Genomic DNA, 22,419 nt, shown 5'->3' with positions numbered 1-22,419 from the left:
TAGTTTGGTCTATCTCAGGAGTGCCGTGAAGATGCAGCTGGCTGAGAAGCTGCTGGGGAAATGGGAAGCCAAGATCCCTGCCTGTCATTAATAAGATCGGGACCAGTTCAGTTAGACATGTGAGGGAACTTATTTTCCTTTACTGAATTCCGTGAAAACTGAATTTGCCTGGTTAATGAAAACTCTCTCGTACAATCTGCTTGACAAAAAGACCATTGTTCTCATTGCATACCCTTTTCTTTTAATCAAGTAATAAAAAAAGGATGCTACTCTTCATTTTGGGTCTGCCTTAGCCACACGCCTTTGGAGGTTTAGGACTGCTCAGCCCTTTTAGGGAGAGTTGTGCCACTTGAATGTCCTCCAGGAATCTTGCATGGAAGGAGTGCTTTGTCCCACATTAAAATAAAGTGGGTGCTGGAAGCCTATGGGGAATTCTTTATAGTCCAGGATTTACCCCGGTGAACTCCCCGCTCCTCCTCCAGCTTTGGTAGGAGTCATGGCACAAATAAATACAGAATATACTGTGGTATGCACAACAGCATGACTCAAATTCCCTCTGTTTTTCAAATGATGGCCAATGCAAGCAAACTTCCCTTGCCCTCTAAAAGCAAACTAGTACGTTTCATCACCCTCCAAAATGAAAGGATAGAGCAGGAGCGGCAAAATTTTGACCCCCAGTTCAGTGAATAGCAAAGAAATATATAATATAAAGTCTTTTTTTTTTTTTAATGAAAAGTTTAGGCCTCGATCCTCCAGCACTTGTAAAGGGAAATCCGGCGAGGATTCCCCTTTACAAGAAAAGGGCATTCCCTAGAGCAGGCCCGCTCAACTTCGGCCCTCCTGCAGATGTTGGCCTACAATTCCCATAATTCCTGGCTATTGGCTGCTGTGGCTGGGAATTATGGGAGTTGTAGTCCAAAAACAGTTGGGGGGCCTAAGTTGAGCAGACCTGCCCTAGAGTAAATGCAGGGGAGGGAGAGGGTAAAAGAAAAGGTAGTTTTTACCTTTAAAATCCAGGCATCAGGGACACTGGGGACAACAAAAATATCGAAGGAGGTGGTGATCAGATGGCCTTTGAGCATGCGCAAAGGTCACGAAAATGGTATCCTCATATGTGCACAGGCCCAAATCAGGCCGCAGCCAGCCAATGCTGGCATTTGGGCGGCCACTGGAGGGGAGGTTTGGAGGAAGCCCCACGTCTGACTTTGATGTCTCTACAGCCCCAACATCTACATTTAAAAAAAGGTAAAAACCACCTTTTCTCTCCCACCCCTCTGCATTTACTCTATGGAATGCACTTTACTTTTACTTTTTACTTTACTCGCACATCCCTAGCAGTAGCACATAACTTAGCCGCTTTAAAATCAGTCTCAGGATTTGCAGCAGAAAGTAAATGGGTGGCATAAAATAACTGAAAGTCCAGGGAAAGGCAGTAAAAGCAGAGTGATAAAAGAATTTCTGATTGACTGCTAAAATATACAATCATTTATTTATTTATCAAATTTGTACACCGCCCCAAACTTTCGTCTCTGGGTGGTTAACAACAGCATAAAGCAAGTTTTAAAACATATACAAAAACTTAAAACCATTCAATAATTTTTAAAATAAACCAGAGATTAAAACCTAAAGAATTTAGGAAGCTGAGAAAGCTTGGGCGAAAAGATGGGTTTTCAGGTGTTTTTTGAAAATTGCAAGAGATGGGGAGGATCGTATCTCAGCAGGGAGCGCATTCCACAATCTCGGGACAGCAACCGAGAAGGCCCTTCTCTGTGTAGCCACCAAACGGGTTGGGGGTAACTGGAGACGGACCTCCTCAGATGACCTCAATGGGCGGTGGGGATACCCAGGACCTAAACCGTTTAGGGCTTTATAACTAGCACTTTATATAACTAGCACTCTGTATTATGTCCTGAAACCTACTGGCAGCCACTTAGGAAGGACATGTTGCATTGCCTCAAATGCGCCAGAATTACAAGGACAAACCCTTGGATCATACAGAACAAAATTTTAAACCATATTTTGGTTTCCACCATTAAAATTCCAGCCTCAAGTCTTAAAATTACATTAGGAGTGAATTTAGCAACTTGGAAGAATCCTCTTAAAAAATTTAGATTGCACAGTCTCCTGAGGGGAAAAGGTCCAATGCGACCACAGTTGAGCTCCATAAAATTGCTGAACTAGTATTTTGGCCTCAAAATGTCTGCAGGTGTATAACTTCCTCATCTGTTTGTTTGTTTTTTAAAGTAAAATGGCCATTATATTACTTTGCGCAGCCTGAGTTTCACCTAGAACCCACATTCCAGGAATTGACACATAAGTATTCAGATGCAACTAAAAGAAAGCATATGCTATGAAAAACTTAGGTTTTAAAGTTGGTGGAAGAAACATCAATAACCTGCGCTATGCTGATGACACCACTCTGATAGCTGAGAATGCGGATTATCTGCAAGCTCTAGTAATGAAAGTCAAGGAGCACAGTGAGAAAATGGGGCTACGACTAAATGTCAAGAAGACTAAACTAATTACAACGGGTACAGCAACCAGCCTCAGAATTGATAATGAAGACATTGAAGTGGTGGAGAGCTTCTTCCTTCTAGGATCGACCATCAACAGTCAAGGATCCAGAGTCAAGAATTACGCCGCAGACTAGCACTTGGTAGGGTTGCAATGAAGGCCTCCGAAAGGAGATTGAGATGCCGTGATGTGTCTACACCTACAAAGATCAGAATCGTTCGGACCATGGCTTTTCCTGTGACACTCTATGGATGTGAAAGCTGGACTTTGAAGAAGCAAGATAGGGAAAGTATTGATGCTTTCAAACTTTGGTGCTGGAAATTTTGAGCATCCAATGGGCAGCCAGGAAAATAAACAAATAAACAAATCAATCCAGAAATTTCACTCAAGGCACAAATGACCAGGCTCAAACTATCCTACTTCGGACAGATTATGCAAAGATCCAGCTCCCTTGAAAAGTCCATAATGCTGGGGAAAGTTGAAGGAAAGAGAAGAAGAGGACGACCAGCAGCCAGGTGGATGGACTCGATTACAACAACAATGAATGCACCACTGAGAGACCTTCAAGGCGAAGTGGAAATCAGATCATCCTGGAGAGAATCTATCTATGTGGTTGCTAGGAGTTGACCCTGACTTGAAGGCACTTAATCAATCAATCAATATATCAATCAATCAATGAATCAATGAAAAACCAATATCCATTAATCAGTTTGGATGAATTCTGCACAATTATACATAAGAAAAACACAAATCTATAAATTCCCTCAGAGGGAAGTAATACAAATCCGAAAAAGAAATCTCACAAGGATTTAAATTTCACAACATGAGAGAGTCTCAGGCTTGTCTGCATTTTCATGTGTATGATTCCTACCCTGTTTCAATTTGCATGTGTGCAGTAAGGTGGGCCTTCTTTCTTCCAGTGTGTGTTCTACGGTGCAAAGAAAGGCTTCCACTTCTGCTGAAACTCTTTCCACACTCCAAGCATTTATGTGGTTTTTCCCCAGTGTGGCTTCTAAGGTGTAAAGTAAGGTCTCCACACTGCCTGAAGCTCTTTCCACACTCAAAGCATTTATATGGTTTTTCCCCTGTGTGGGTTCTGTGGTGTTTATTAAGATCTCCATTCGTGCTGAAGCTCTTTCCACACTCAAAGCATTTATACGGTTTCTCTCCAGTGTGGGTTTTGTGGTGTACAATAAGATGTCCTCTGTCGCTGTAGCTTTTTCCACACTCCAAGCATTTATATGGTTTCTCCCCTGTGTGGGTTCTGTGGTGATTATCAAGGTATCCCTTCGTGCTGAAACACTTTCCACACTCCAAGCATGTATGCGGTTTCTCCCCAGTGTGTGTTCTGTAATGTACAGTAAGATTTCCACCCGTGCTGAAGCTCTTTCCGCACTCACAACACTGATGTGGTTTCTCCCCAGTATGGGTTCTATGGTGTATAGTAAGATCTCCACTCTGGCTGAAGCTCTTTCCACACTCCAAGCATTTATATGGTTTCTCCCCAGTGTGGGTTCTACAATGCACAGAAAGGTTTCCACTCTCGCTGAAGCTCTTTCCACATTCCAAGCATTTATGTCGTTTCTCCCCAGTGTGGATTCTGTGATGTCTAATAAGCTGTCCACTCATGCTGAAGCTTTTTCCACACTCCATACATTTGTGTGGTTTCTCCCCAGTGTGGGTTCTGTGGTGTACGGTAAGATTTCCACCCGTGCTGAAGGTCTTTCCGCACTCACAACATTGATGTGGTTTCTCCCCAGTGTGGGTTCTGTTGTGTATAATAAGATGTTCTTTCTTGCTGAAGCTTTTTCCACATTCCAAACATTCATATAATTTCTCACCTGGTTGCATTTCCCACTGAGGTTTATAGCTTGGTTCAGAAGTGAAGCTTTTGCTATACGGAGGGCACAGGATCCTTTCTCTTATTTTCTGTGTTTCTTTCCCACTTCTGTTCTTCTGTTTTGCTCCACTTTTTAGTCTGTGCTCCCTTTTATTCCTTCTGGCACCACCTATCAATCCTCTGCTGGGTTTCCCCTCATTGTTCCTCTTCCAACTCTCACCTGCTGGAAGGAGGAGAGAAAACTGGTCAGAAAACTGAGATGGAAAAGGAGCCTTAAGGAGATCATGTGAAGTGCACACAATAGATTGGCGGTTATTCCCATATTCGACAGCTATGTGATTATGCTCCAAGTTCAAATTAATGAAAGTATGAAACATATATTGCAAAGAGAACTGGCTTCAGACCCTCTTAGACAGTGACCTGGAGTTGGAGTAGAAAATCAGGGAGGAATCCAAGAAAGACAGAGTTGTAAATATGGGTATCTTTCCTCACCATCTTAGAATGGGGAAATTCACAGTCAGGACATGACAAAGAGGCCAGATTTCTAGATACACTAAAATCATGGAACCCACTAGAGAGAAGGTGACCCTGGACTTCACCCAGAGTGGCGCTCAGGACCTGTTGTGAGATGCCAAAGTCATCGAATCAACAGGGAGGAGTGACCAGAGTGTGATCCAGTCTGTCCTATATGTGAGCAGAGATTCGCCCAGGAAGTCCAATATGGAGACTTTGGGCTTCAGAAGAGGAAACTGCTCAATAACGAGCAGGTTGGTGACAGAGATGGGCAAAATATGTCTAAAACGTCTTTTAGATACAAAATACCCAAGCAAATGTACAGAATACTTGGTAAACAACCAATAAAAATACAATACACAAAACAGTATTTTAAAATACAAAATATAATGTCTAAAGAAAGGAAACAAATTTGAGATGTTCGTTACTTATCCGAATCGGTTTCCATTTCCTTTGAGCAATACAACTTTTTCAAAGATTTAATCACTCCAGTTGTGCCTTCTGGGCCCGTGAATCATCCCAGAAAAGGGAAAAGGCTGTTCTGTAGATACTGCCCATCTCTGGTTGGTGAAAAGAAAGCTGAAAAGGACAGGCAGGCAGGCGGGGGTTCCAGAGCGGAGGGGGCTCTCAGGAGCTGGGTTGGGGGCAGGCTCTTGAAACCCATCCGCTCTACATCTCTGGGATGGGGACGGGGACCGGGATGGGGATGTGGACCCCGCCAGGCCCCCAGCATGCTGCTGCCTCTTGCCGCTCACCTCCCGCTTAGCCAAGAAGTCCAGCAGCGAGTCTGATCGGCCTCTGCGGAGAAACACGTGCAAATCTTCCCCGCTGCAGCAGCGCGGGCCTCTGGCACCGTCGCTCCGGCTCGAAGCAGCCACGCGGGAGCATCCAGGGGCAACTACACCGGCTCGTCTTGGCCCGCAGACACGCTCTCATGCAGCCTCCTCCTCGGCCCCCTCCGCACGAGGATAGCAAGTCTTCACTCCAGTCCGCCCCTCTCCACTTCCTCTTCTTCCTCTCAGCCACGGAAGAGGCGATCAGGGGGAACTCCGGCTCTTGGCTGGCAGACACGCTCATGCAGCCTCCTCCCGGCCCCCTCCTCACTAGTAGGGTGAGTCTTCACTCCAGTCCGCCCCTCTCCACTTCTTGCTCTCAGCGCCACCTCCCTGCGGCCGCTGCTGCTCATGCATCAACTGGCGACGCCCGCAGTGCGCCGGGTTAGACCCTCCTCGGCCTTCCCCGCCCTTTGACATTCGAGCGCCGCTGCCCAACAAGCAAGGAGGCTGGTCCAGGCCACTCTGGGTGCCCGGAAAGGCTCCTGCAGCCGCCCCCTGCCTGCTCCTTCTGGGCCCCCTCTGTCTGCACTCACTCCGCCTGGCTCCTCCTACTTCTCCCTCTCAGATCCACCTCGCAGTGCGCAGGAGGTCAGCGGGTCTGAGCTGTGCAGAGGTTGCTGCCGTTGGGAGTTGGGCACTGGGGTTGAGGGGAAAGGAGGAACCTCCTCCTGACCCAACCCGGTAGTGATACGCATGTGCGTATGCGCCACTCATGCAGGTCCTTGGGACATTGTGGCAGGCGGGATGGGATTTGTAGGGAGGAGACCTGGTCTTGGGGTAGCAAGCATGACTTGTCCCCTTAGCTAAGCAGAGTCGGCCCTGGTTGCATATGAATGGGAGATCTGATGTGTAAGCAGCACTGGAAGAGATTCCCCTTAAGGGATGGAGTCGCTCTGGGAAGAGCAGAAGGTTCTCCAGCTTCAGCACACGGAGAGATGCAAGAGCGGCTTCAGAGGAGGACCACAGACCATGGCCAATACAAGCAAACCTCCCCTTTCCTCCAAAATCAAACCAGGACATTTTATCACCCTCAAAAAATGAACCGACAGAGAAGGAGCTGCAAACCTTTGAACCCAGCTCCGTCTCTCTTAATATAGTGAATAGCAAAGAAATATCCATACAAAGTCCATACCCAAAGAAGAGGTTTAGGCCTCGTTTCTCCACAACTTGTAATGGGGGTTGGGTTGGGGAAAGATTCCCCTTTAAAAGCAAAGGGGAAAAGCAAATTCCCTAGAGTAAATGGGACGGGGGGTGGGGGGAGACACGATAAAAGGTAGTGTTTTCCTTTGAAATTCAGGCAGCAAGGTTGGAGGAGGTGGTGATGAAAATGGCTTGAGAATGCATGAAGTCCACAAAAATGGGGGTTGGATTTGGAGGAGCCCCCATTACCACCTCTGATGGCAACCACCACCACCGCAGCCTCCGCCACCTCAACTTTAAAGGTAAAACTAACGTTTCTCTCGCCCCACTGCAATTACTCTAGGGAATGCACTTTTACTTGCAACAGTGCCCCCTTTACAAATATACCCACCAAACCACCCTGCAGGCCAGTTTGATGGCCTGACTAGACCTGGTTCGGATGAGCCAGGACTGGACCGATTCGAATCGGGTCCGGATTTGAATCAAACCGGTCGCATGGCCGGCTCGCACATCCCTAGCAGCCTCACAGAATGTAGATACTTTAAAATAAGTCTCAAAATTTACTCCAGAAAGTAAATCGGTGGCATAAAATAACTCTGAATGCTATGGGAAAGGCAATAAAAGAAGAGTGATAAAAGAATTTCTTATTGACTGATAAAATATACAATTCAATGTCCTCAAATGCACAAGAATTACAAGGACAGATCCTTGCATCGTAGGGAACATTCCGAAACTTCCCAGACACCACTGTAGAAGGGAGAGTATTCCAGTGAGTGATGTTGGAAAAAGCCCTACGATGGGTGGGGACTGTCAATTCCTAGTGATAATTTGCTGGTTTAAGCTGACGTAATTCTTTCCAGGATAAGGATTTTGGGGACGAAATTAATATTCTTTTGATTTTGACAATCCATATTGCAAATCCTCTGCTTAAGTGTCTCCTTGGCACTATCATAACTGAAGGATAATAAACATTTAGGAGAAAGACATAAAATCAATAGTTTATATTCCAATTTTGTACAACAGGTGGATCTAAAAGTGTCTGCTACTATCAAAAAGGATGAGCCAGTTGGGAGGAGGTTAAGTTTTAAACAAAACAAACAAACAAACAAAATAAATAAATATTGAGAGCCAGATTTTGGTCTCCACCTTTAAAAATTTAGCTTCCAGTCTTAAAATTAAATGGGTAGTGAATTCAGCAATGGGAAAGATTTCTCTTTAAAAATAGGATTGCACGATCACATGAGGGGGAAAGTTTGAATATGGCCAAGGTTTAGCTCCATAAAATTGCTGAGCTAGTATTTTGGCCTCAAAAAGGCTAATGGCTACAGGTATATAATTTCCACCTCTGGTTTTTTTTTTTTTTTTTTAATACACATATTAAAATGTCAGTTACACTTCTTTGCACAATCTGAGTTTTACCCAGAATCCACATTCCAGAGACCAAAACATGAATGTATTCTGAGACAAGAAGGCATATGCTGTGAAAAATTAATATTCATTAATCAGTTTGAGTGAATTCTGCACATTTACATACAACACAGACACAAAACTATGAATTCCCCAAGAGGGAAGCAAGGCAAATCAGAAGCAGGAATCTCACAAGGGTTTATATTTCTCAAAATGAGGGAGATTCTTGGGCTTGTCAGCAGTTTCTTTTGTATGATTTCTACCCTGTTTGAATTTGCGTATGTGCAGTAAGGTGGGCCTTCCTTCTTCGAGTGTGGGTTCTATGGTGTTGAGTAAGAGCTCCGCTGTTCCTGAAGCTCTTTCTGCACTCCAAACATTTATGTAGTTTCTCCCTAGCATGGGTTCTATGGTGTACAGAAAGTTTTGAACTCTGGCTGAAGCTCTTTCCACACTCCACGCATTTATGTGGTTTCTCCCGAATGTGGGTTCGGTGGTGCAAAGTAAGGCTACGACTTGTGCTTAAGCTCTTTCCACACTCCAAACATTTGTGTGGTTTCTCCCCAGTGTGGGTTCGGTGGTGCAAAGTAAGGCTTCCACTTCTGCTGAAACTCTTTCCACACTCCAAGCATTTATGTGGTTTTTCCCCAGTGTGGCTTCTAAGGTGTAAAGTAAGGTCTCCACACTGCCTGAAGCTCTTTCCACACTCAAAGCATTTATATGGTTTCTCCCCTGTGTGGGTTCTATGGTGTTTATTAAGATCTCCATTCGTGCTGAAGCTCTTTCCACACTCAAAGCATTTATACGGTTTCTCTCCAGTGTGGGTTCTATGGTGTACAATAAGATGTCCTCTGTCACTGTAGCTTTTTCCACACTCCAAGCATTTATATGGTTTCTCCCCTGTGTGGGTTCTGTGGTGATTATCAAGGTTTCCCTTCGTGCTGAAACACTTTCCACACTCCAAGCATTTATGTGGTTTCTCCCCAGTGTGTGTTCTGTAATGTACAGTAAGCGCTCCACTCGTACTGAAGCTCTTTCCGCACTCACAACATTGATGTGGTTTCTCCCCAGTATGGGTTCTATGGTGTATAGTAAGATCTCCACTCTGGCTGAAGCTCTTTCCACACTCCAAGCATTTATGTGGTTTCTCCCCAGTGTGGGTTCTATGGTGTAAGGTAAGATGTCCACTCTGGCTGAAGCTCTTTCCACACTCCAAGCATTTATGTGGTTTATCCCCAGTGTGGATTCTATAGTGTGAAGTAAGATTTCCTCTTGTGCTGAAGCTCTTTCCACACTCCAAGCATTTATATGGTTTCTCCCCAGTGTGGGTTCTGTGGTGCAAAGTAAGATTTCCACTTGTAATGAAGCCCTTTCCACACTCTAAGCATTTATGTGGTTTCTCCCCCATGTGGGTTCTTAGGTGTAAAGTTAGTTTTCCATTCGTGCTTAAGCACTTTCCACATTTCAAACATTTATATAATTTCTCACCTGCTTGCATTTCCCACTGAGGTTTAAAGCTTGGTTCCGAATTCAAGCTTTTGGTCCGCGGAGAGCACCGTCTTTCTCTTACTTTCTCCATGATTTTTTGGACTCCACGGTGACAAGCAGGTTATCCATTTCCGTTCTTAAATTGTGCTTCAGTTTTTAGTCTGTGCTCCCTCTTTTTCCATCAGGCATCACCCACAATAAGGAGCCAGTGTGGTGTAGTGGTTAGAGTGCTGGACTAGGACCGGGGAGACCCGAGTTCAAATCCCCATTCAGCCATGAGACTTGCTGGGTGACTCTGGGCCAGTCACTTCTCTCTCAGCCTAGCCTACTTCACAAGGTTGTTGTGAGGAGAAACTTAAGTATGTGGTACACCGCTCTGGGCTTCTTGGAGGAAAAGCGGGATATAAATGCAAATAAATAAATAATGATTTCTCTTCTGGGTTCCCCTTCACTCTTCCTCTCCAAACTCTCTCACCTGCAGCAAGGAAAAGCAAAAATTGGTCAGAGCCGGGGCTAGAAAAGGAGCCTGCTGTGCGCCAGCCGCCAGCCCCAGCGGCCACTGGACACCTGACATTACACCCCCTTTCCCCCCAGATTTCCCAGGCTTTTGCCCCAGCCCCACCTCCAATCTGAAGACTGAAGAAGAAGAAGTCAAGAAGAAGACTGAAGAAGAAAGAGTAGACTCAGAGACCGGACCACAGAAATGGACAACTGGACACAACATGGGTCAAGCCCTAGATTGAGTGAGTGTACCCCATTTTTTGTGCTTCTCTCTCTCTCTCTCTCTCACACACACACACACACACACACACACACCCCTCTGGAATCCTTTATTCTTGGGCTTTCCCCCCTGTTTGGAAGGAGGCTTTGAGTTGCAACTGAATTTAAAAAGTTATGTGTTTAGTTTAGAAGAAGTTTAAACAGGGGTTCTGTGTGGGAGGGATCCCCATTAGCTAGTACTAGTGGTGGTTCGAAGAGCAGCATAGCCTCGTGGTTTTAAAAAACAATTCTGTCTTTTTCCCCATTCCAAATTTTTTTTGGGGGGGGGCACTTTTTTAAAAAAAAGAAGCCTGTCCTCCAGACCTCTGCCCCATAAAATACCAGTATTAATATTCTCTGCCCAGCAGCCTACAGGCTCTGAGTGGGCACACACTCTAGCCTCCTCCCTGCACTCATTTTTTACATTTACCATTGACTTGGGTATTGAAGGACACATATGTGTCATGTGCACATTCTGTACACAGTCCAGTCACTGGAAAAACCCCTGCTCCAGTTATACAACCAACTGTGTTCATGCCTCCTATTGGAGTCTCACCTGTCACCTATGTCCTTATTACTTCAGTTGCCAAATTAAAACATGGCTTTTCTGATTAGTTTGTGGAGGGGATTCTGTTAGAAAAAGTGGCTTTCTGATCCAATGGTCCTTTAGCTTTTTGTTTATTACATTTTGTTTAAGTCTGTGTGGGCGTTATGTTTTGCTTTGTTTCTGTTTGGGTTTTGTTTGATTTTTTTTTTTAATTGTATACTGTACTTTATTTTGATAAGCCTTCTTGGTTTGCTTCTACAAGGAAGTGGAGTCATTTTTTTAAAAAAACAAAAGTTAAAAACAAACAAACCAAGTTCATAACTGAAATTGATCACTTCTACTTCTGTTCACCTAACAAAATGTCTTGATGCAATTTGGGAAGAATATGGAGTGGTGTGAGGCTGCCAAATGCATCTCCATCCAGCATTTCTGCCTTCTGTCTCCATCATTTCATAGATAGAGATTTATTTATGACATTTATATCCTAGCCTCTCTCCAGTGGTCACCTTAAGTGACACAGTGGGGAAATTTTTTTAATTGTTATTTATTGTTAAAGGTATACCCTGCCTTTCATTAAGAAAATCCCAGGGCGGCTCACAATAAAATTTAAAAACAAGAGGATAAAAAAGACACATTAAAACATTGAGCTAAAAAAATATAAAAACAATATCTGATTTTTTTAAAAATTAAAAATTAAAACACAAGCATAAAAACAGTACAAAATACAAGAAGCAACAGCACAGACAATCGTATAAAAGCCTTGAACATCATGTGTGAATAGTTTTTTACTTCCATGAAAATATACTTAAGATTGTGGCTTTCCTTGCTAGTAAGTCCTTTAGGTTTTGGTGAAATGCAAGGGCAAACAAAGTGTGCCGTGGAGTCGGTGTCAACTCCTGGCGCCCACAGAGCCCTGTGGTTGTCTTTGGTAGAATACAGGAGGGGTTGACCATGGCCTCCTCCCGCACAGTATGAGATTATTCCCTTCCTATATCACTGCTGCCTGATATAAGGCGTTCCCCATAGTCTGGGAACATACCAGCGGGGATTCGAACCGGCAACCTTTGGCTTGCTATTCAAGTCATTTCCCCACTGTGCCACAGTCCAGCTAAATGTGGCTTGATTTGCAGCTTGAGCTTGCAATTCTCCATACTCTTACCTGGAAGCAAACTTGACTGAATGTGTGAGGATTTCTAGGGCTGAGAGAGAGACTCCTGCCTGCAACCTTGGAGAAGCCGCTGCCAGTCTGTGAAGGCATTACTGAGCTAGATGGACCAAGGGTCTGACTCAGTATATGGCAGCTTCCGATGTCCCTGTTGATTATTTATTTCTTATTCATCATTCGGTTTCTGTACCGCCCTTCCCAAAACGGCTCAGCGCCGTTTACACAGAGAAGTCACAACTCAATCAGACCGATCCCTGTCCCCACAAAGGGCTCACCACCATCGCAAGGCTCACATTAGACTCAACACTGCAGGGTTGAACTCCTAAGCAGACCTCTTTGGGAATATTAGACTGCATTGCAATCCTTGCTCAGGACCACACGGCACAGATGCTCTCCGCGACTGCATCTTCAATCTTTGCTTCCCTGAGCTGGAGCGAAGCCCAGCCGCAAAAAAGGAGAAAGTGGAGGGCGGGCAACAAAAAAACCAGGGTGGAATACATTTAACATTCATGGCTGGGAGGGCTTTTCTGCTCCGATCTCGCAGGAAGCGGAGAGCCCTGGAGACCATCTGGGGTGGGGAGGAAGGAGAGCTCTGGCCAGCCCCCCTGGACCCTTTTTCTCCCCCCCACCCCCCCTGCACTCCTCGCAACCCTCCTGCAGGGACATTTCCCACTGCAGAGGAGACGGCAGTGGGGCTGCGAGGGAGGGAGGGAGGGAACCCCCCCCATCCACTACGCCCCTCCCCCAGGATGCTGCTGCGGCTGCTGCTCACCTGCCTCTTGATTAGCCCCCGAGTCCAGCCACAAGCCACACACGAGTCTGATCCGCCTGTGTGTGCGCGCAGAAAGACCCGCCACCTTCCCTGCAGCAGCGCTGGCCTCTGGCACCGCTAGTCCGCAGCAGATCAGGGAAGCCACGGAAGGAGATCCGGGGGGAATCCGGCTCTTTGTTCGCAGCAGACCCGCTTGCAGCCGCCCCCTGGGCTGCTCCTTCTCGGCCCCCTCCTCAATCCTCCCCCCTCCCTCCCCTCCCCCCTCCCAGATCCACCTCGCAGTGCACAGGATTGAACCCGCAGCCCTCCCCCTTCCTCCTCCTCCTCCCCCCAAGCAGCCTCCAACTGCGCCCCCCCCCTTTCCTGGCCCAACAGCATCCCAGCTCCTCTCTCTCTCATTGGCTGAGCCTTCAAGCCCCCCCCCCGCCAACCCCCAGGGCGAATCCCGGCCTCCTCTGGGGTGTGTGTAGGGGAGATCTTCCACTTAGGGGGTGGAGACTGTTAGGGTCAGGGGGGGCCACAAGTGGGGGGAGCTGCAGGCCGGCGACCTCCCAGCCCTGCAAGCAGACAAAGGAGAAGGGAGAGAGGCTGGGCTGGTGGGTGGGAGAAGAAGACGGGAGAGCAATCCATGGGGAAAGTGTGTGTGTGTGATGCATAGAGCAAAATGCACATTTCCTGGTTGGGCAGCGCATTCTGGGCCCCAAGCAGAAGAGGTCTCTGGATCCATTGCGGCAGGGGGTGATGGGGCTTGTAGTCCACATCTGAGAAACCCTCCCCCCATCCGCTAATTATCCAAGAACTGCTTTCTGCCCTAGAACCAGCTTCCAACCAGCTTAAGTTCCACGAGAGTGGATAGATCCCCCCCACACACACACACACCACTTCTTGCTGTATTCTTTGCACACATGTGAATCTCTGTTCTGCTCCCTCGTAGTTGTCTCTTCGTTTCAGAAACAGAAACGGATCTTTGGCCTTTCCTCATGGGGAAGGTGCTGCAGCAGTCTCTTGAAATGCTCCCCCCCCATACATTTTTCTTACTCTATCACGAATCCCCCCTCCCTCCTTGCTCAAGTTTTTCTTGTGATGGGACCATCAGAACAAGGGATTTGTGCACAGGGAAGGATTCAGGCATGGGATCCTGTCCATGAATACCCTTCATTATGCAATGGGATGGGATGGAGATGTTCAGGAGTTGTAGTCCAAAAACAGCTGCGGGGGGGTGGGGTGCTGATTTGAGCAGGCCTAACATACACTCTCAGGAGTCAACATTCTGTAACCCCAAATCCTGCCACCAGGCAAGCAAGCTACTGAGTGTGCAGGCTAGACTCGCAGCAGGCGAGTGGCCAGTATCTGTGACATCACTCTATACCCCCCTCCAAGCTGGCCAGCGAGCCAGTTCTTTGAACCAGGGTTGAGAGCCAGCGTGGTGTAGTGGTTAGAGTGCTGGACTAGGACTGGGGAGACCCGAGTTCAAATCCCCATTCAGCCAAATACTTGCTGGTATTCAGCCTAACCTACTTCACAGGGTTGTTGTGAGGAGAAACTGAAGTATGTAGTACACCGCTCTGGGCTCCCTGGAGAAAGAGTGGGATATACTGTAAATGTCATCATCATAATAATAATCTGTTTGGGATCAGCAACCCTCTTGGTTTGAACACCGATTGCCCGGACCAGGCCGGCTCGATATCGAGCCTGGTTCGAAGCGAGCCGGTTTGCATATCTTCTATTAGAACTGTTAATTGTGGTCCTTGCAATAGATGTACTGAAAAAACAACAACCACCTAGCTGGATATAGAGGCTGGATATGTAGTATTCCCACACCCACCCCTTTCCTGGTCATGGACCATAATAAAATATCCATCAGTGGAGTCATTTTTAAAACACCCCTGTGCAAGAGGACCTGAGGGAAAACTTGCCTTTCCAGAGAGATGAGTGGGTGGGTGAATAACCAACTGAACAGAGCCCAGAGTGGCTTCTCCAGCTCTTTTTTATATTCTTCTAGGTGCAAAGTGAACAGAACAACTTAGGGGCGTAGCCAGCTCTGAAAGGGCTTGATGCTGAGCGAGATGGACCAATGGTGTGGCTCAGTAGAAGTCTGGTGGTTTTTTTAAGGAGGGGGGGCTTGCTCAGGGGTGGGCTGTAGGGTCAATCCCTGGCATCGCCAGGGCTGAGAAAAGACCCAGTGTGGAACCTTGGAGAGCTGCTGCCAGTCAGTGTAGACAATACTGAGCTGGATGGACCAAGGGTCTGACTCGGTGTGGCAGCTTCATATGTTCATCGGGAGCATCCCTGGCTCACTACTGGAGCACCTGCTTTGCATGGAGAAGGTCCCAGGTTCAAAACCTGGCAGCATCTCGACATAGGATTGGGAAAGACTCCTGCTTGAGATCTTGCACAGTTGCTGCTGGTCAGTGTTGACTGGGATTGCAAGGAATTGGTCCCCCCTGCAGATGTCAGCCTACAACTCCCATCATCCCCGACTATTGGCTACTGTGGTGGGGAATTCTGGGAGTTGTAGTCCAAAGACAAGAGAGGGAGGGGGTGGGGATCAAAGTGGGGTGGTCTCCCTCCCAGTCTCCCTACAGCCTTTTCTGCAATGAAAAATGTCCCGGCCTGGCTGTGAGGAGCTGAAGCAGCCCTGTGAACATATCAAGCTTTTATCGCTGCCACCAAGTAGACGTTTGGCTTACTCTGGCGGAGTCTACTACAACAGCCTTCCAAACTGCTGTTACAAAAACACACCGCAACTTTCATAGTGGTAAGAGAGTTAGGCATGAGGAGGACAAAACAGAAGTTACAATTTGTCTTTGAAGACAAACAAGTAATTTTACTTTGCGATTAATTCACTTTAAATCAATAGTTGCTTTTAAACTTTAGTAGAAAGAAAGAAAGAAAGAAAGAAAGAAAGAAAGAAAGAAAGAAAGAAAGAAAGAAAGAAAGAAAGAAAGAAAGAAAGACCAACAACCAAAAGAGCATAAGAAACAAATAGGATGTGATCAAAACACATCCAACTGGCCTGACTCTCACTTTGCACTAATGCAGAGTCCCTTGCCATCACTTCTGCTTTTCAGCAACCCTGGTTTTCTCTTTGTTCAGCCTCAGCTCCCGTTCTTCTTCACAGTTCTGAGGTTCAGCCCAGACGGGGTCTTTCCCCCACACTGTTGAGTGTTTTCAGCTCTCCGGAGAGTCACTGCTCTCTGCCAGTGATTTCTTTGCTCTCTTTTGCCGCAGTTCTGATCCTCTCTCAGGCTGTGCCAGCAAGCCTTCAGTTCTTCTGCCTGAACTCCTTTCCCAATAATTTGTGCTCTTACTGGTTCTTCTACTGAACAAAAACTCTCCTCCAGCTATTCAACAGGTCTCGTCAACTGAATTCTCCTCTGCTAAAAGCAGCCTCCTATATATACATAATGTCCGTCCTATATTTTGGAAAATACCCCATCAGCATGACTCAGATTTCCTCTCTTTTTCAAACCATGGCCAAAACAAGCAAACCTCCCTTTCCCTGCAAAACCAAACCAGGACATTTCATCACCCTCAAAAATGAACCGACAGAGCAGGAGCTGCAAACCTGTGACCCCAGCTCCATCTCTCTTAATATAGTGAATAGCAAAAAAAAAAATTACTGTATGAAGTCTTACTATAAGAAGAGATATGATCAAAGGGGTCAAACCACTTGGGAGGTGGTTAGGTTTTAACCAAAACTTAAATACTGAAAGCCAAATTTTGGTTTCCTCCTTTAAAATTCCAGCTTCCAGTATTAAAATTACATTGGTGATGACTTTAGCAACTTGAAATATTCCTCTTAAAAGTTACGAATGCATTCATTCCGAGGGGGGAAATCTGAATATGGCTGAGGTTTAGCTCCATAAAGTTGCTATGCTAGTATTTTGGCCTCAAAAAAGCTACTGGCTACAGGTATATAATTTCCACCCCTGGTGTTTTTTGGTTTTTAAAAAATAATTAAATAGCTCAATCCACGCAGCGCCCGCTGGCTCCGTGACGGAGCCGGCAGTCATGTTGGCAGCCTTTTGATCGTCTGTGGGGAGAGCGGGCTAAGCCCCCTCTCCCCGAAAACCCCCTTACAGCTCTTCACACTAATCGTGTGAAGAGCCTTCCTCAGAGGGAAGGAAGGCACATCCGAAGAAGAAATCTCACAAGGGTTTCTATTTCTTAAAATGAGGGAGATTCTCCATCTTGTCTGCAGTTTCATGAGTTCAGTCTACACTTTTTGAATTTGCGCATGTGCAGTAAGGTGTTCCTTCCTTCTTCCAGTGTGGTTTCTATGCAAGGTTTCCACTCTGGCTGAAGCGCCTTTCGCAGTCAAAGCATTTATATGGTTTATGTGGTTTCTCCCCAGTGTGGGTTCTAAGGTGTTTATTCAGAGCTTCACTCGTGCCGAAGCTCTTTCCACACTCCAAACATTTATGTGGTTCCTCTCCAGTGTGGGTTCTCTGGTGTATAACAAGATGTCCTGCGTAGGCGTAGCACTTTCCACACTCCAGGCATTTATGTGCTTTCTCCCCCAAGTTGGTTCTATGGTATTTATCAAGTGTTTCACTCAGCCTGAAGCTCTTTCCACACTCCACGCATGTATGCGGTTTCTCCCCAGTGTGAGTTATAAGGTGTACAGTAAGGTATTCACGCCGGGTGAAGCTCTTTCCGCAATCCCAACACTGATGTGGTCTTTCCCCAGTGTGGGTTCTTTGGTGTAAAGTAAGTAAGGAACTCCGGCTGAAGTTTTTTCCACACTCCAAGCATTTATGTGGTGTCTCCCCAGTGTGGGTTCTATTGTGTATAGTAAGTTCTGAACTCTGGATGAAGCTCTTTCCACACTCCAAACATTTATATGGCCTCTCCCCAGTGTGGGTTCTGTAGTGTAAAGTAAGGCTCCCACTCCTATTGAAGCCCTTTCCACACTCCAAGCATTTATGTGGTTTCTCCCCAGTGTGGATTCTATGGTGTACAGTAAGATCTCCACGTGCGCGGAAGCTCCTTCCGCACTCCAAGCATTTATATGGTTTTTCTCCAGTGTGAGTTCTTTGGTGTACAGTAAGCTGTCCACTCCCTCTGAAGCTCCTTCCGCACTCCAAGCATTTATATGGTTTCTCTCCAGTGTGGGTTCTAAGGTGGACAGTAAGGTTTCCACTCCTATTAAAGCTCTTCCCACACTCCAAGCATTTATGTGGTTTTTCCCCAGTGTGGATTTTGCTGTGTACAGTAAGATCTGCACGTGCATTGAAGCTCTTTCCGCACTCCAAGCATTTAAATGGTTTCCCCCCCGTGTGGGTTCCGCGGTGTAAAGTGAGTTTTTCACTCGTTGTGAAGCATTTTCCACATTTCAAACATGCATATAATTTCTCGTCTTCTTGCATTTCCTACTGAGATTTAAAGCTTGGTTCAGAAGTGAAGCTTTTGCTACGCTGAGGGCACAGACTCCTTTCTCTTACGTTCTCCACTATTTTTTGGACTCTTTGCTGACAAGCAGGTTATCAATTACTCTTCTTAAATTGTGCTCCAGTTTCTAGTCTGTGTTTCCCCATCAGGCATCACCCATAATTTCTCTTCTGGGTCCCTACTCACTCTTCCTCTCCAAAGTCTCACCTGCAGCAAGGAAAAGAGAAAAATGGTCAGAGCCAGGGATGGAAAAGGAGAGTTATGGAGATCATGTGAAATGCAAAGAAGAGATTGGCGCTTCTTTCCATATTTGATGGCTATGTGATTACGCTAAAATCTCAAAATAATGAAAAAATGAAATATATATTGCAAAGAGAACAGGCTTTAGCCTCCCTTATACAGTGACCTGGAGATGGACTAGAAAATCAGAGAGGCATCCAAGACAGACAGAGAGGCCAGATTTCTAGATACACTAAAATCATGGAACCAACTATTATTATTATTTACATTTTATATCCTGCTCTTCCTCCAAGGAGCCCAGAGTGGTGTACTACATACTTCAGTTTCTCCTCACAACAACCCTGTGAAGTAGGTGAGGCTGAGAGAGAAGTGACTGGCCCAGAGTCACCCAGCAAGTCTCACGGCTGAATGGGGATTTGAACTCAGGTCTCCCCGGTCCTAGTCCAGCACTCTAACCACTACACCACGCTAGAGAGAAGGTGACCCTCTTCTTCACCCTGACTGGTGCTCAGGACCTGTTGTGAGATGTCAATATCATGGACCCAACAGGGTGGCGTGAGCAGAGCGTGATCCAGTCCATCCTATAGATGAGCGGAGACTTACCTACGAAGTTCAATATGGACGCTTTGGGCTTCAGAAGAAGAAACTGCTCAAGAAATAGCGGGTTGGTGAAAAGAAAGTTGAAGGGACCGGCAGCCTGGAGGAGGGGAGTGAAACAGCTCCAGCATCCATGCAGCGTCTTCTAAACCACATTAATAGAAGAACATGCTTCTCACCTGCTTTTTCACAGGGGCCTGGTCTGCAGCTGTGAGCAGGGGGAGCTTTTTATAAATGATCTCTTTGGACTGCATCTGTGGAGCTCCTGCCGCTCCTTTTCTGTTTCGACTGTTTTAATGTCACACAATTAAAAAATCCAAATGGGGTATATGGGGGGCTCCCCGATAGCTTTTCGTCGAGGTAAACCTGGAGGATATCTGCCCTGGGGGGGGGGGGAGCAAAGTGAAATCACCACCTGGGAACCCTCCAGGCTAAACATACCCCCCATCTTTCTTCCCCCTACTCCGAAGGAGCTATGCAAGATTGTGGTTTGTGATAATGCACCAGCCTCATTCCCCTTTTAGAAACCATTGCTTGGAGGAAAGCCACATAGCAAAAAGGAGAAAGTGGACGGCCGGCAGCAAATCATATGAGAAAGCGGGGTGGGGGGTGGGATTAATTGAATATTAATTGCCAGGAGGCCTTTCTGCTCCACACTCGCAGGTAGCTGAGAGCCCTGGAGACCATCTGGGGTGGGAAGGGAGAGCTCTGGCCAGACCCCCCCCCTTGGGGCCCCTTTCTCCCCCCACCCTCCTGCGGGGACATTTCCCACTGCAGAAGAGAGAGATGGCCGCAGGGCTGGGAGGGAGAACCTCACCCCCCACTCTGCCCCTTCCCCAAGGATGCTGCTGCTGCCTCTCGCTGCTCACCTCCCGCTTTCACCCAAGAGATCAGCAACCAGCAAGGGGTCTCTCGGTCTGGGCGCCTGACTCCTAGGAAACATATGAACATAGGAAACTGCCATATACTGAGTCAGACCATTGGTCTATCTAGCTCAGTATTGTCTTCACAGACTGGCAGCGGCTTCTCCAAGGTGGCAGGCAGGAGTCTCTCTCAGCCCTATCTTGGAGATGCTGCCAGGGAGGGAACTTGGAACCTAGATGCTCTTCCCAGAGCGGCTCCATCCCCAAAGGGGGGAATCTCTTCCAGTGCTCACACTTCTAGTCTCCCTTTCATATGCAACCAGGGCAGACCCTGCTTAGCTATGGGGACAAGTCATGCTCGCTACCACAAGACCAGCTCTCCTCTCCTGCGTGTACAGACACCCGCCAGGCTTCCTGCAGCAGCAGCGCTGGCCTCTGGCATCGTCACTCCGGCTCGAAGCAGCCACGCAAGAGAGGACCAGGGCAACTCCGGCTCTTGGTTCCCAGAAAGGCTCCTGCCGCTCATGCAGCCGCCCCCTGCCTGCTCCTTCTCCCCCCCCCCCTCCGCACTCCTCCCTCCTCTGCTGCAACCGAGTGTGACACCCGCAGCGCACAGGATTGGACCCTCCGCTCCACTCCCCCGCCCATCCTGCCTCCAACTGGTCCCCCCCCCCGCCGCAGTTCCTCTTCCAACAGCATCCCGCTGCTCCTCTCTCTCATTGGCTGAGCCACCGAATGCGCGCCTCCTCCGGGAACCCCCCCCCCCAGGGCAAAGCCTGGCCTCCAGTCCCTTCTGCGGGCGGGGGGGAATCTTCCATTTAGGGGGCCCCTTTCTCCCCGCACTGTGCTGGCTGCACTGCGGGGACATTTCCCACTGCAGAGAAGAAGACGGCCGCGAGACTGGGAGGGAGAGACCCCCACCCCCCCCCGCCCCTTCCCCAAATTGCAGCTGCCTCTTGATGCTCACCTGCCTCTTTAGCCAGCCACCAGCCACGAGCCTGATCCGCCTCTGCGGAGAAACACCCGCCACGTTGCCTGCAGCAGCTGCGCTGTCCTCTTGGACCGTCACTCCGGATCAAGGAGGCAGCCGCGGAGGAAGATCGAGGAAACTCCGGCTCTTGGTTCGCAGACACGCTTCTGCTGCTAATGCAGCCGCGCCGCCGCCTCCTCCTCCTCCTCCTGTCACCAATCAATCAATCTCTCTCCTCCGGAGAGGCCGTTCGCTTTTGTCCCATAGAGGTGACGGTCGCCTGGCTTGTGGCGGTCACTTCCGGCTCCCCTTGGGCCGCCGGCTCCGCCCCACCCACATTCAATGGGGAACTTGTCTTGAAGTCGCTGCTCTGTCATTTCACCGAGATTGTACCCAACCCGCAGCAGAAGTGGAGCTTTCCACTCTATGCCTTCGATGCCCAGCTTAGAGAGGAGATGCCAGTGATTAAAGAGGCCCCTCCTTGCTCGCGGGGTGCTGCTCCCGAAGATAGGATGAGAGGAAGGGACTCCTTATGGGAGTTCGGGGGCTCCCACTTTTTGCCGGAAGTGTAGGGATGTGTGTGTTCTAGATGCACACCCCTATCTCTTTGGCCTATATTCAGCTTTTTGCCGGAAGTGCAGTGATGTGTGTATTTTAGCTTCTCACCCCTATCTCTTTGGCCTATGTTGGGCCAAGGGATGCTCACGGCTCTCGCTTCTTGCCAGAGGTGTAGGGATGTGTGTGTTCTAGATGCACACCCCTAACTCTTTGGCCTATATTCGGCTTTTTGCCGGAAGTGTAGTGATGTGTGTATTTTAGCTTCTCATCCCTATCTCTTTGATCTATGTTTGGAAGTGTAGCGATGTGTGTTCCAGCTGCACACCCTTATCTCTTTGGGCTTATATTCAGCTTTTTGCTGATGCTAGGAGTTGTAGTCCAAAGGCAGGAGTGGGAAGGGCTGGGTATTGAAGCGGGGTGCTCTCCTTCCCAGTCTCCCTACAGCCTTTTCTGCATGGAAAAATGTCCCGGCCTGGCTGTGAGGAGCTGAAGCAGCCCTGTGAACACATCAAGCTTTATCGCTGCCACCAAGTAGACATTTGGCTTACTCTGGCGGAGCCTACAACAGCAGCCTTCCAAACCACTGTTACAAAAACACCCCCAACTTCTGTAGAGTGTTAAGAGTGTTAGGCATGGGGTGGGGAAAATAGAAGCTACAATCTTTCTTTAAAGACAAGTAATTTTCCCTTTGTGATTAGTTCACTTGAAATCAATAATTGTTTTTAATGCTGAGGAGAGAGAGCGAGAGAGAGCGAGAGCGCAACAACCAAAAGAGCATGGTCAAAATGCATCCAACTCGCCTGACTCTCACTGTGCCCT

The 22,419-nt window shown here is 47.6% G+C and overlaps 3 protein-coding genes across 6 annotated transcripts; all 3 read right to left on the bottom strand.

The window, feature by feature from the left end:
* Positions 1 to 1,462: 1,462 nt before the first annotated feature.
* Positions 1,463 to 6,489, bottom strand: LOC128337196 (zinc finger protein 239-like). Of its 2 annotated transcripts, none has more exons than XM_053277932.1 (2): positions 5,623 to 6,489; positions 1,463 to 4,577 (listed from the first exon to the last, which is right to left on the bottom strand). In XM_053277932.1, the coding sequence occupies exon 2, from the start codon at positions 4,363 to 4,365 to the stop codon at positions 3,382 to 3,384; it is 984 nt and encodes a 327-aa protein (XP_053133907.1). In that variant the 5' UTR covers positions 4,366 to 4,577; positions 5,623 to 6,489; the 3' UTR covers positions 1,463 to 3,381. The 2 variants fall into 2 exon arrangements, with proteins under 2 accessions (XP_053133907.1, XP_053133908.1); XM_053277933.1 differs by having other exon boundaries at positions 1,463 to 4,574.
* Positions 6,490 to 8,322: 1,833 nt separating this feature from the next.
* On the bottom strand, positions 8,323 to 13,202 carry LOC128337191 (zinc finger protein 501-like). Its single transcript, XM_053277915.1, has 2 exons — positions 12,979 to 13,202; positions 8,323 to 10,210 (listed from the first exon to the last, which is right to left on the bottom strand). The coding sequence occupies exon 2, from the start codon at positions 9,824 to 9,826 to the stop codon at positions 8,510 to 8,512; it is 1,317 nt and encodes a 438-aa protein (XP_053133890.1). The 5' UTR covers positions 9,827 to 10,210; positions 12,979 to 13,202; the 3' UTR covers positions 8,323 to 8,509.
* A 2,570-nt stretch (positions 13,203 to 15,772) lies between these two features.
* Positions 15,773 to 21,301, bottom strand: LOC128337195 (zinc finger protein 239-like). Of its 3 annotated transcripts, none has more exons than XM_053277930.1 (3): positions 21,040 to 21,301; positions 19,389 to 19,591; positions 15,773 to 18,579 (listed from the first exon to the last, which is right to left on the bottom strand). In XM_053277930.1, exon 3 carries the CDS (start codon positions 18,348 to 18,350, stop codon positions 17,259 to 17,261), a length of 1,092 nt encoding a protein of 363 aa, XP_053133905.1. In that variant the 5' UTR covers positions 18,351 to 18,579; positions 19,389 to 19,591; positions 21,040 to 21,301; the 3' UTR covers positions 15,773 to 17,258. The 3 variants fall into 3 exon arrangements, with proteins under 3 accessions (XP_053133905.1, XP_053133906.1, XP_053133904.1); XM_053277931.1 differs by lacking the exon at positions 19,389 to 19,591 and adding an exon at positions 19,216 to 19,309; XM_053277929.1 differs by lacking the exon at positions 19,389 to 19,591.
* Between the last annotated feature and the right edge of the window lie 1,118 nt (positions 21,302 to 22,419).

Source organism: Hemicordylus capensis, chromosome 14 (genome assembly GCF_027244095.1).
Source record: "Hemicordylus capensis ecotype Gifberg chromosome 14, rHemCap1.1.pri, whole genome shotgun sequence".
Lineage (NCBI taxonomy): Eukaryota > Metazoa > Chordata > Lepidosauria > Squamata > Cordylidae > Hemicordylus > Hemicordylus capensis.
Note: the sequence above shows the minus strand (reverse complement) of the source record. Positions and strands in the feature narration are given on the sequence as shown.

Excerpts from the sequence above, each read along its gene's own strand:
- LOC128337196 (XM_053277932.1), bottom strand. The coding sequence starts at position 4,365 with ATGCAACCAGGTGAGAAATTATATGAATGTTTGGAATGTGGAAAAAGC.
- LOC128337191 (XM_053277915.1), bottom strand. The coding sequence starts at position 9,826 with ATGGAGAAAGTAAGAGAAAGACGGTGCTCTCCGCGGACCAAAAGCTTG.
- LOC128337195 (XM_053277930.1), bottom strand. The coding sequence starts at position 18,350 with ATGCAAGAAGACGAGAAATTATATGCATGTTTGAAATGTGGAAAATGC.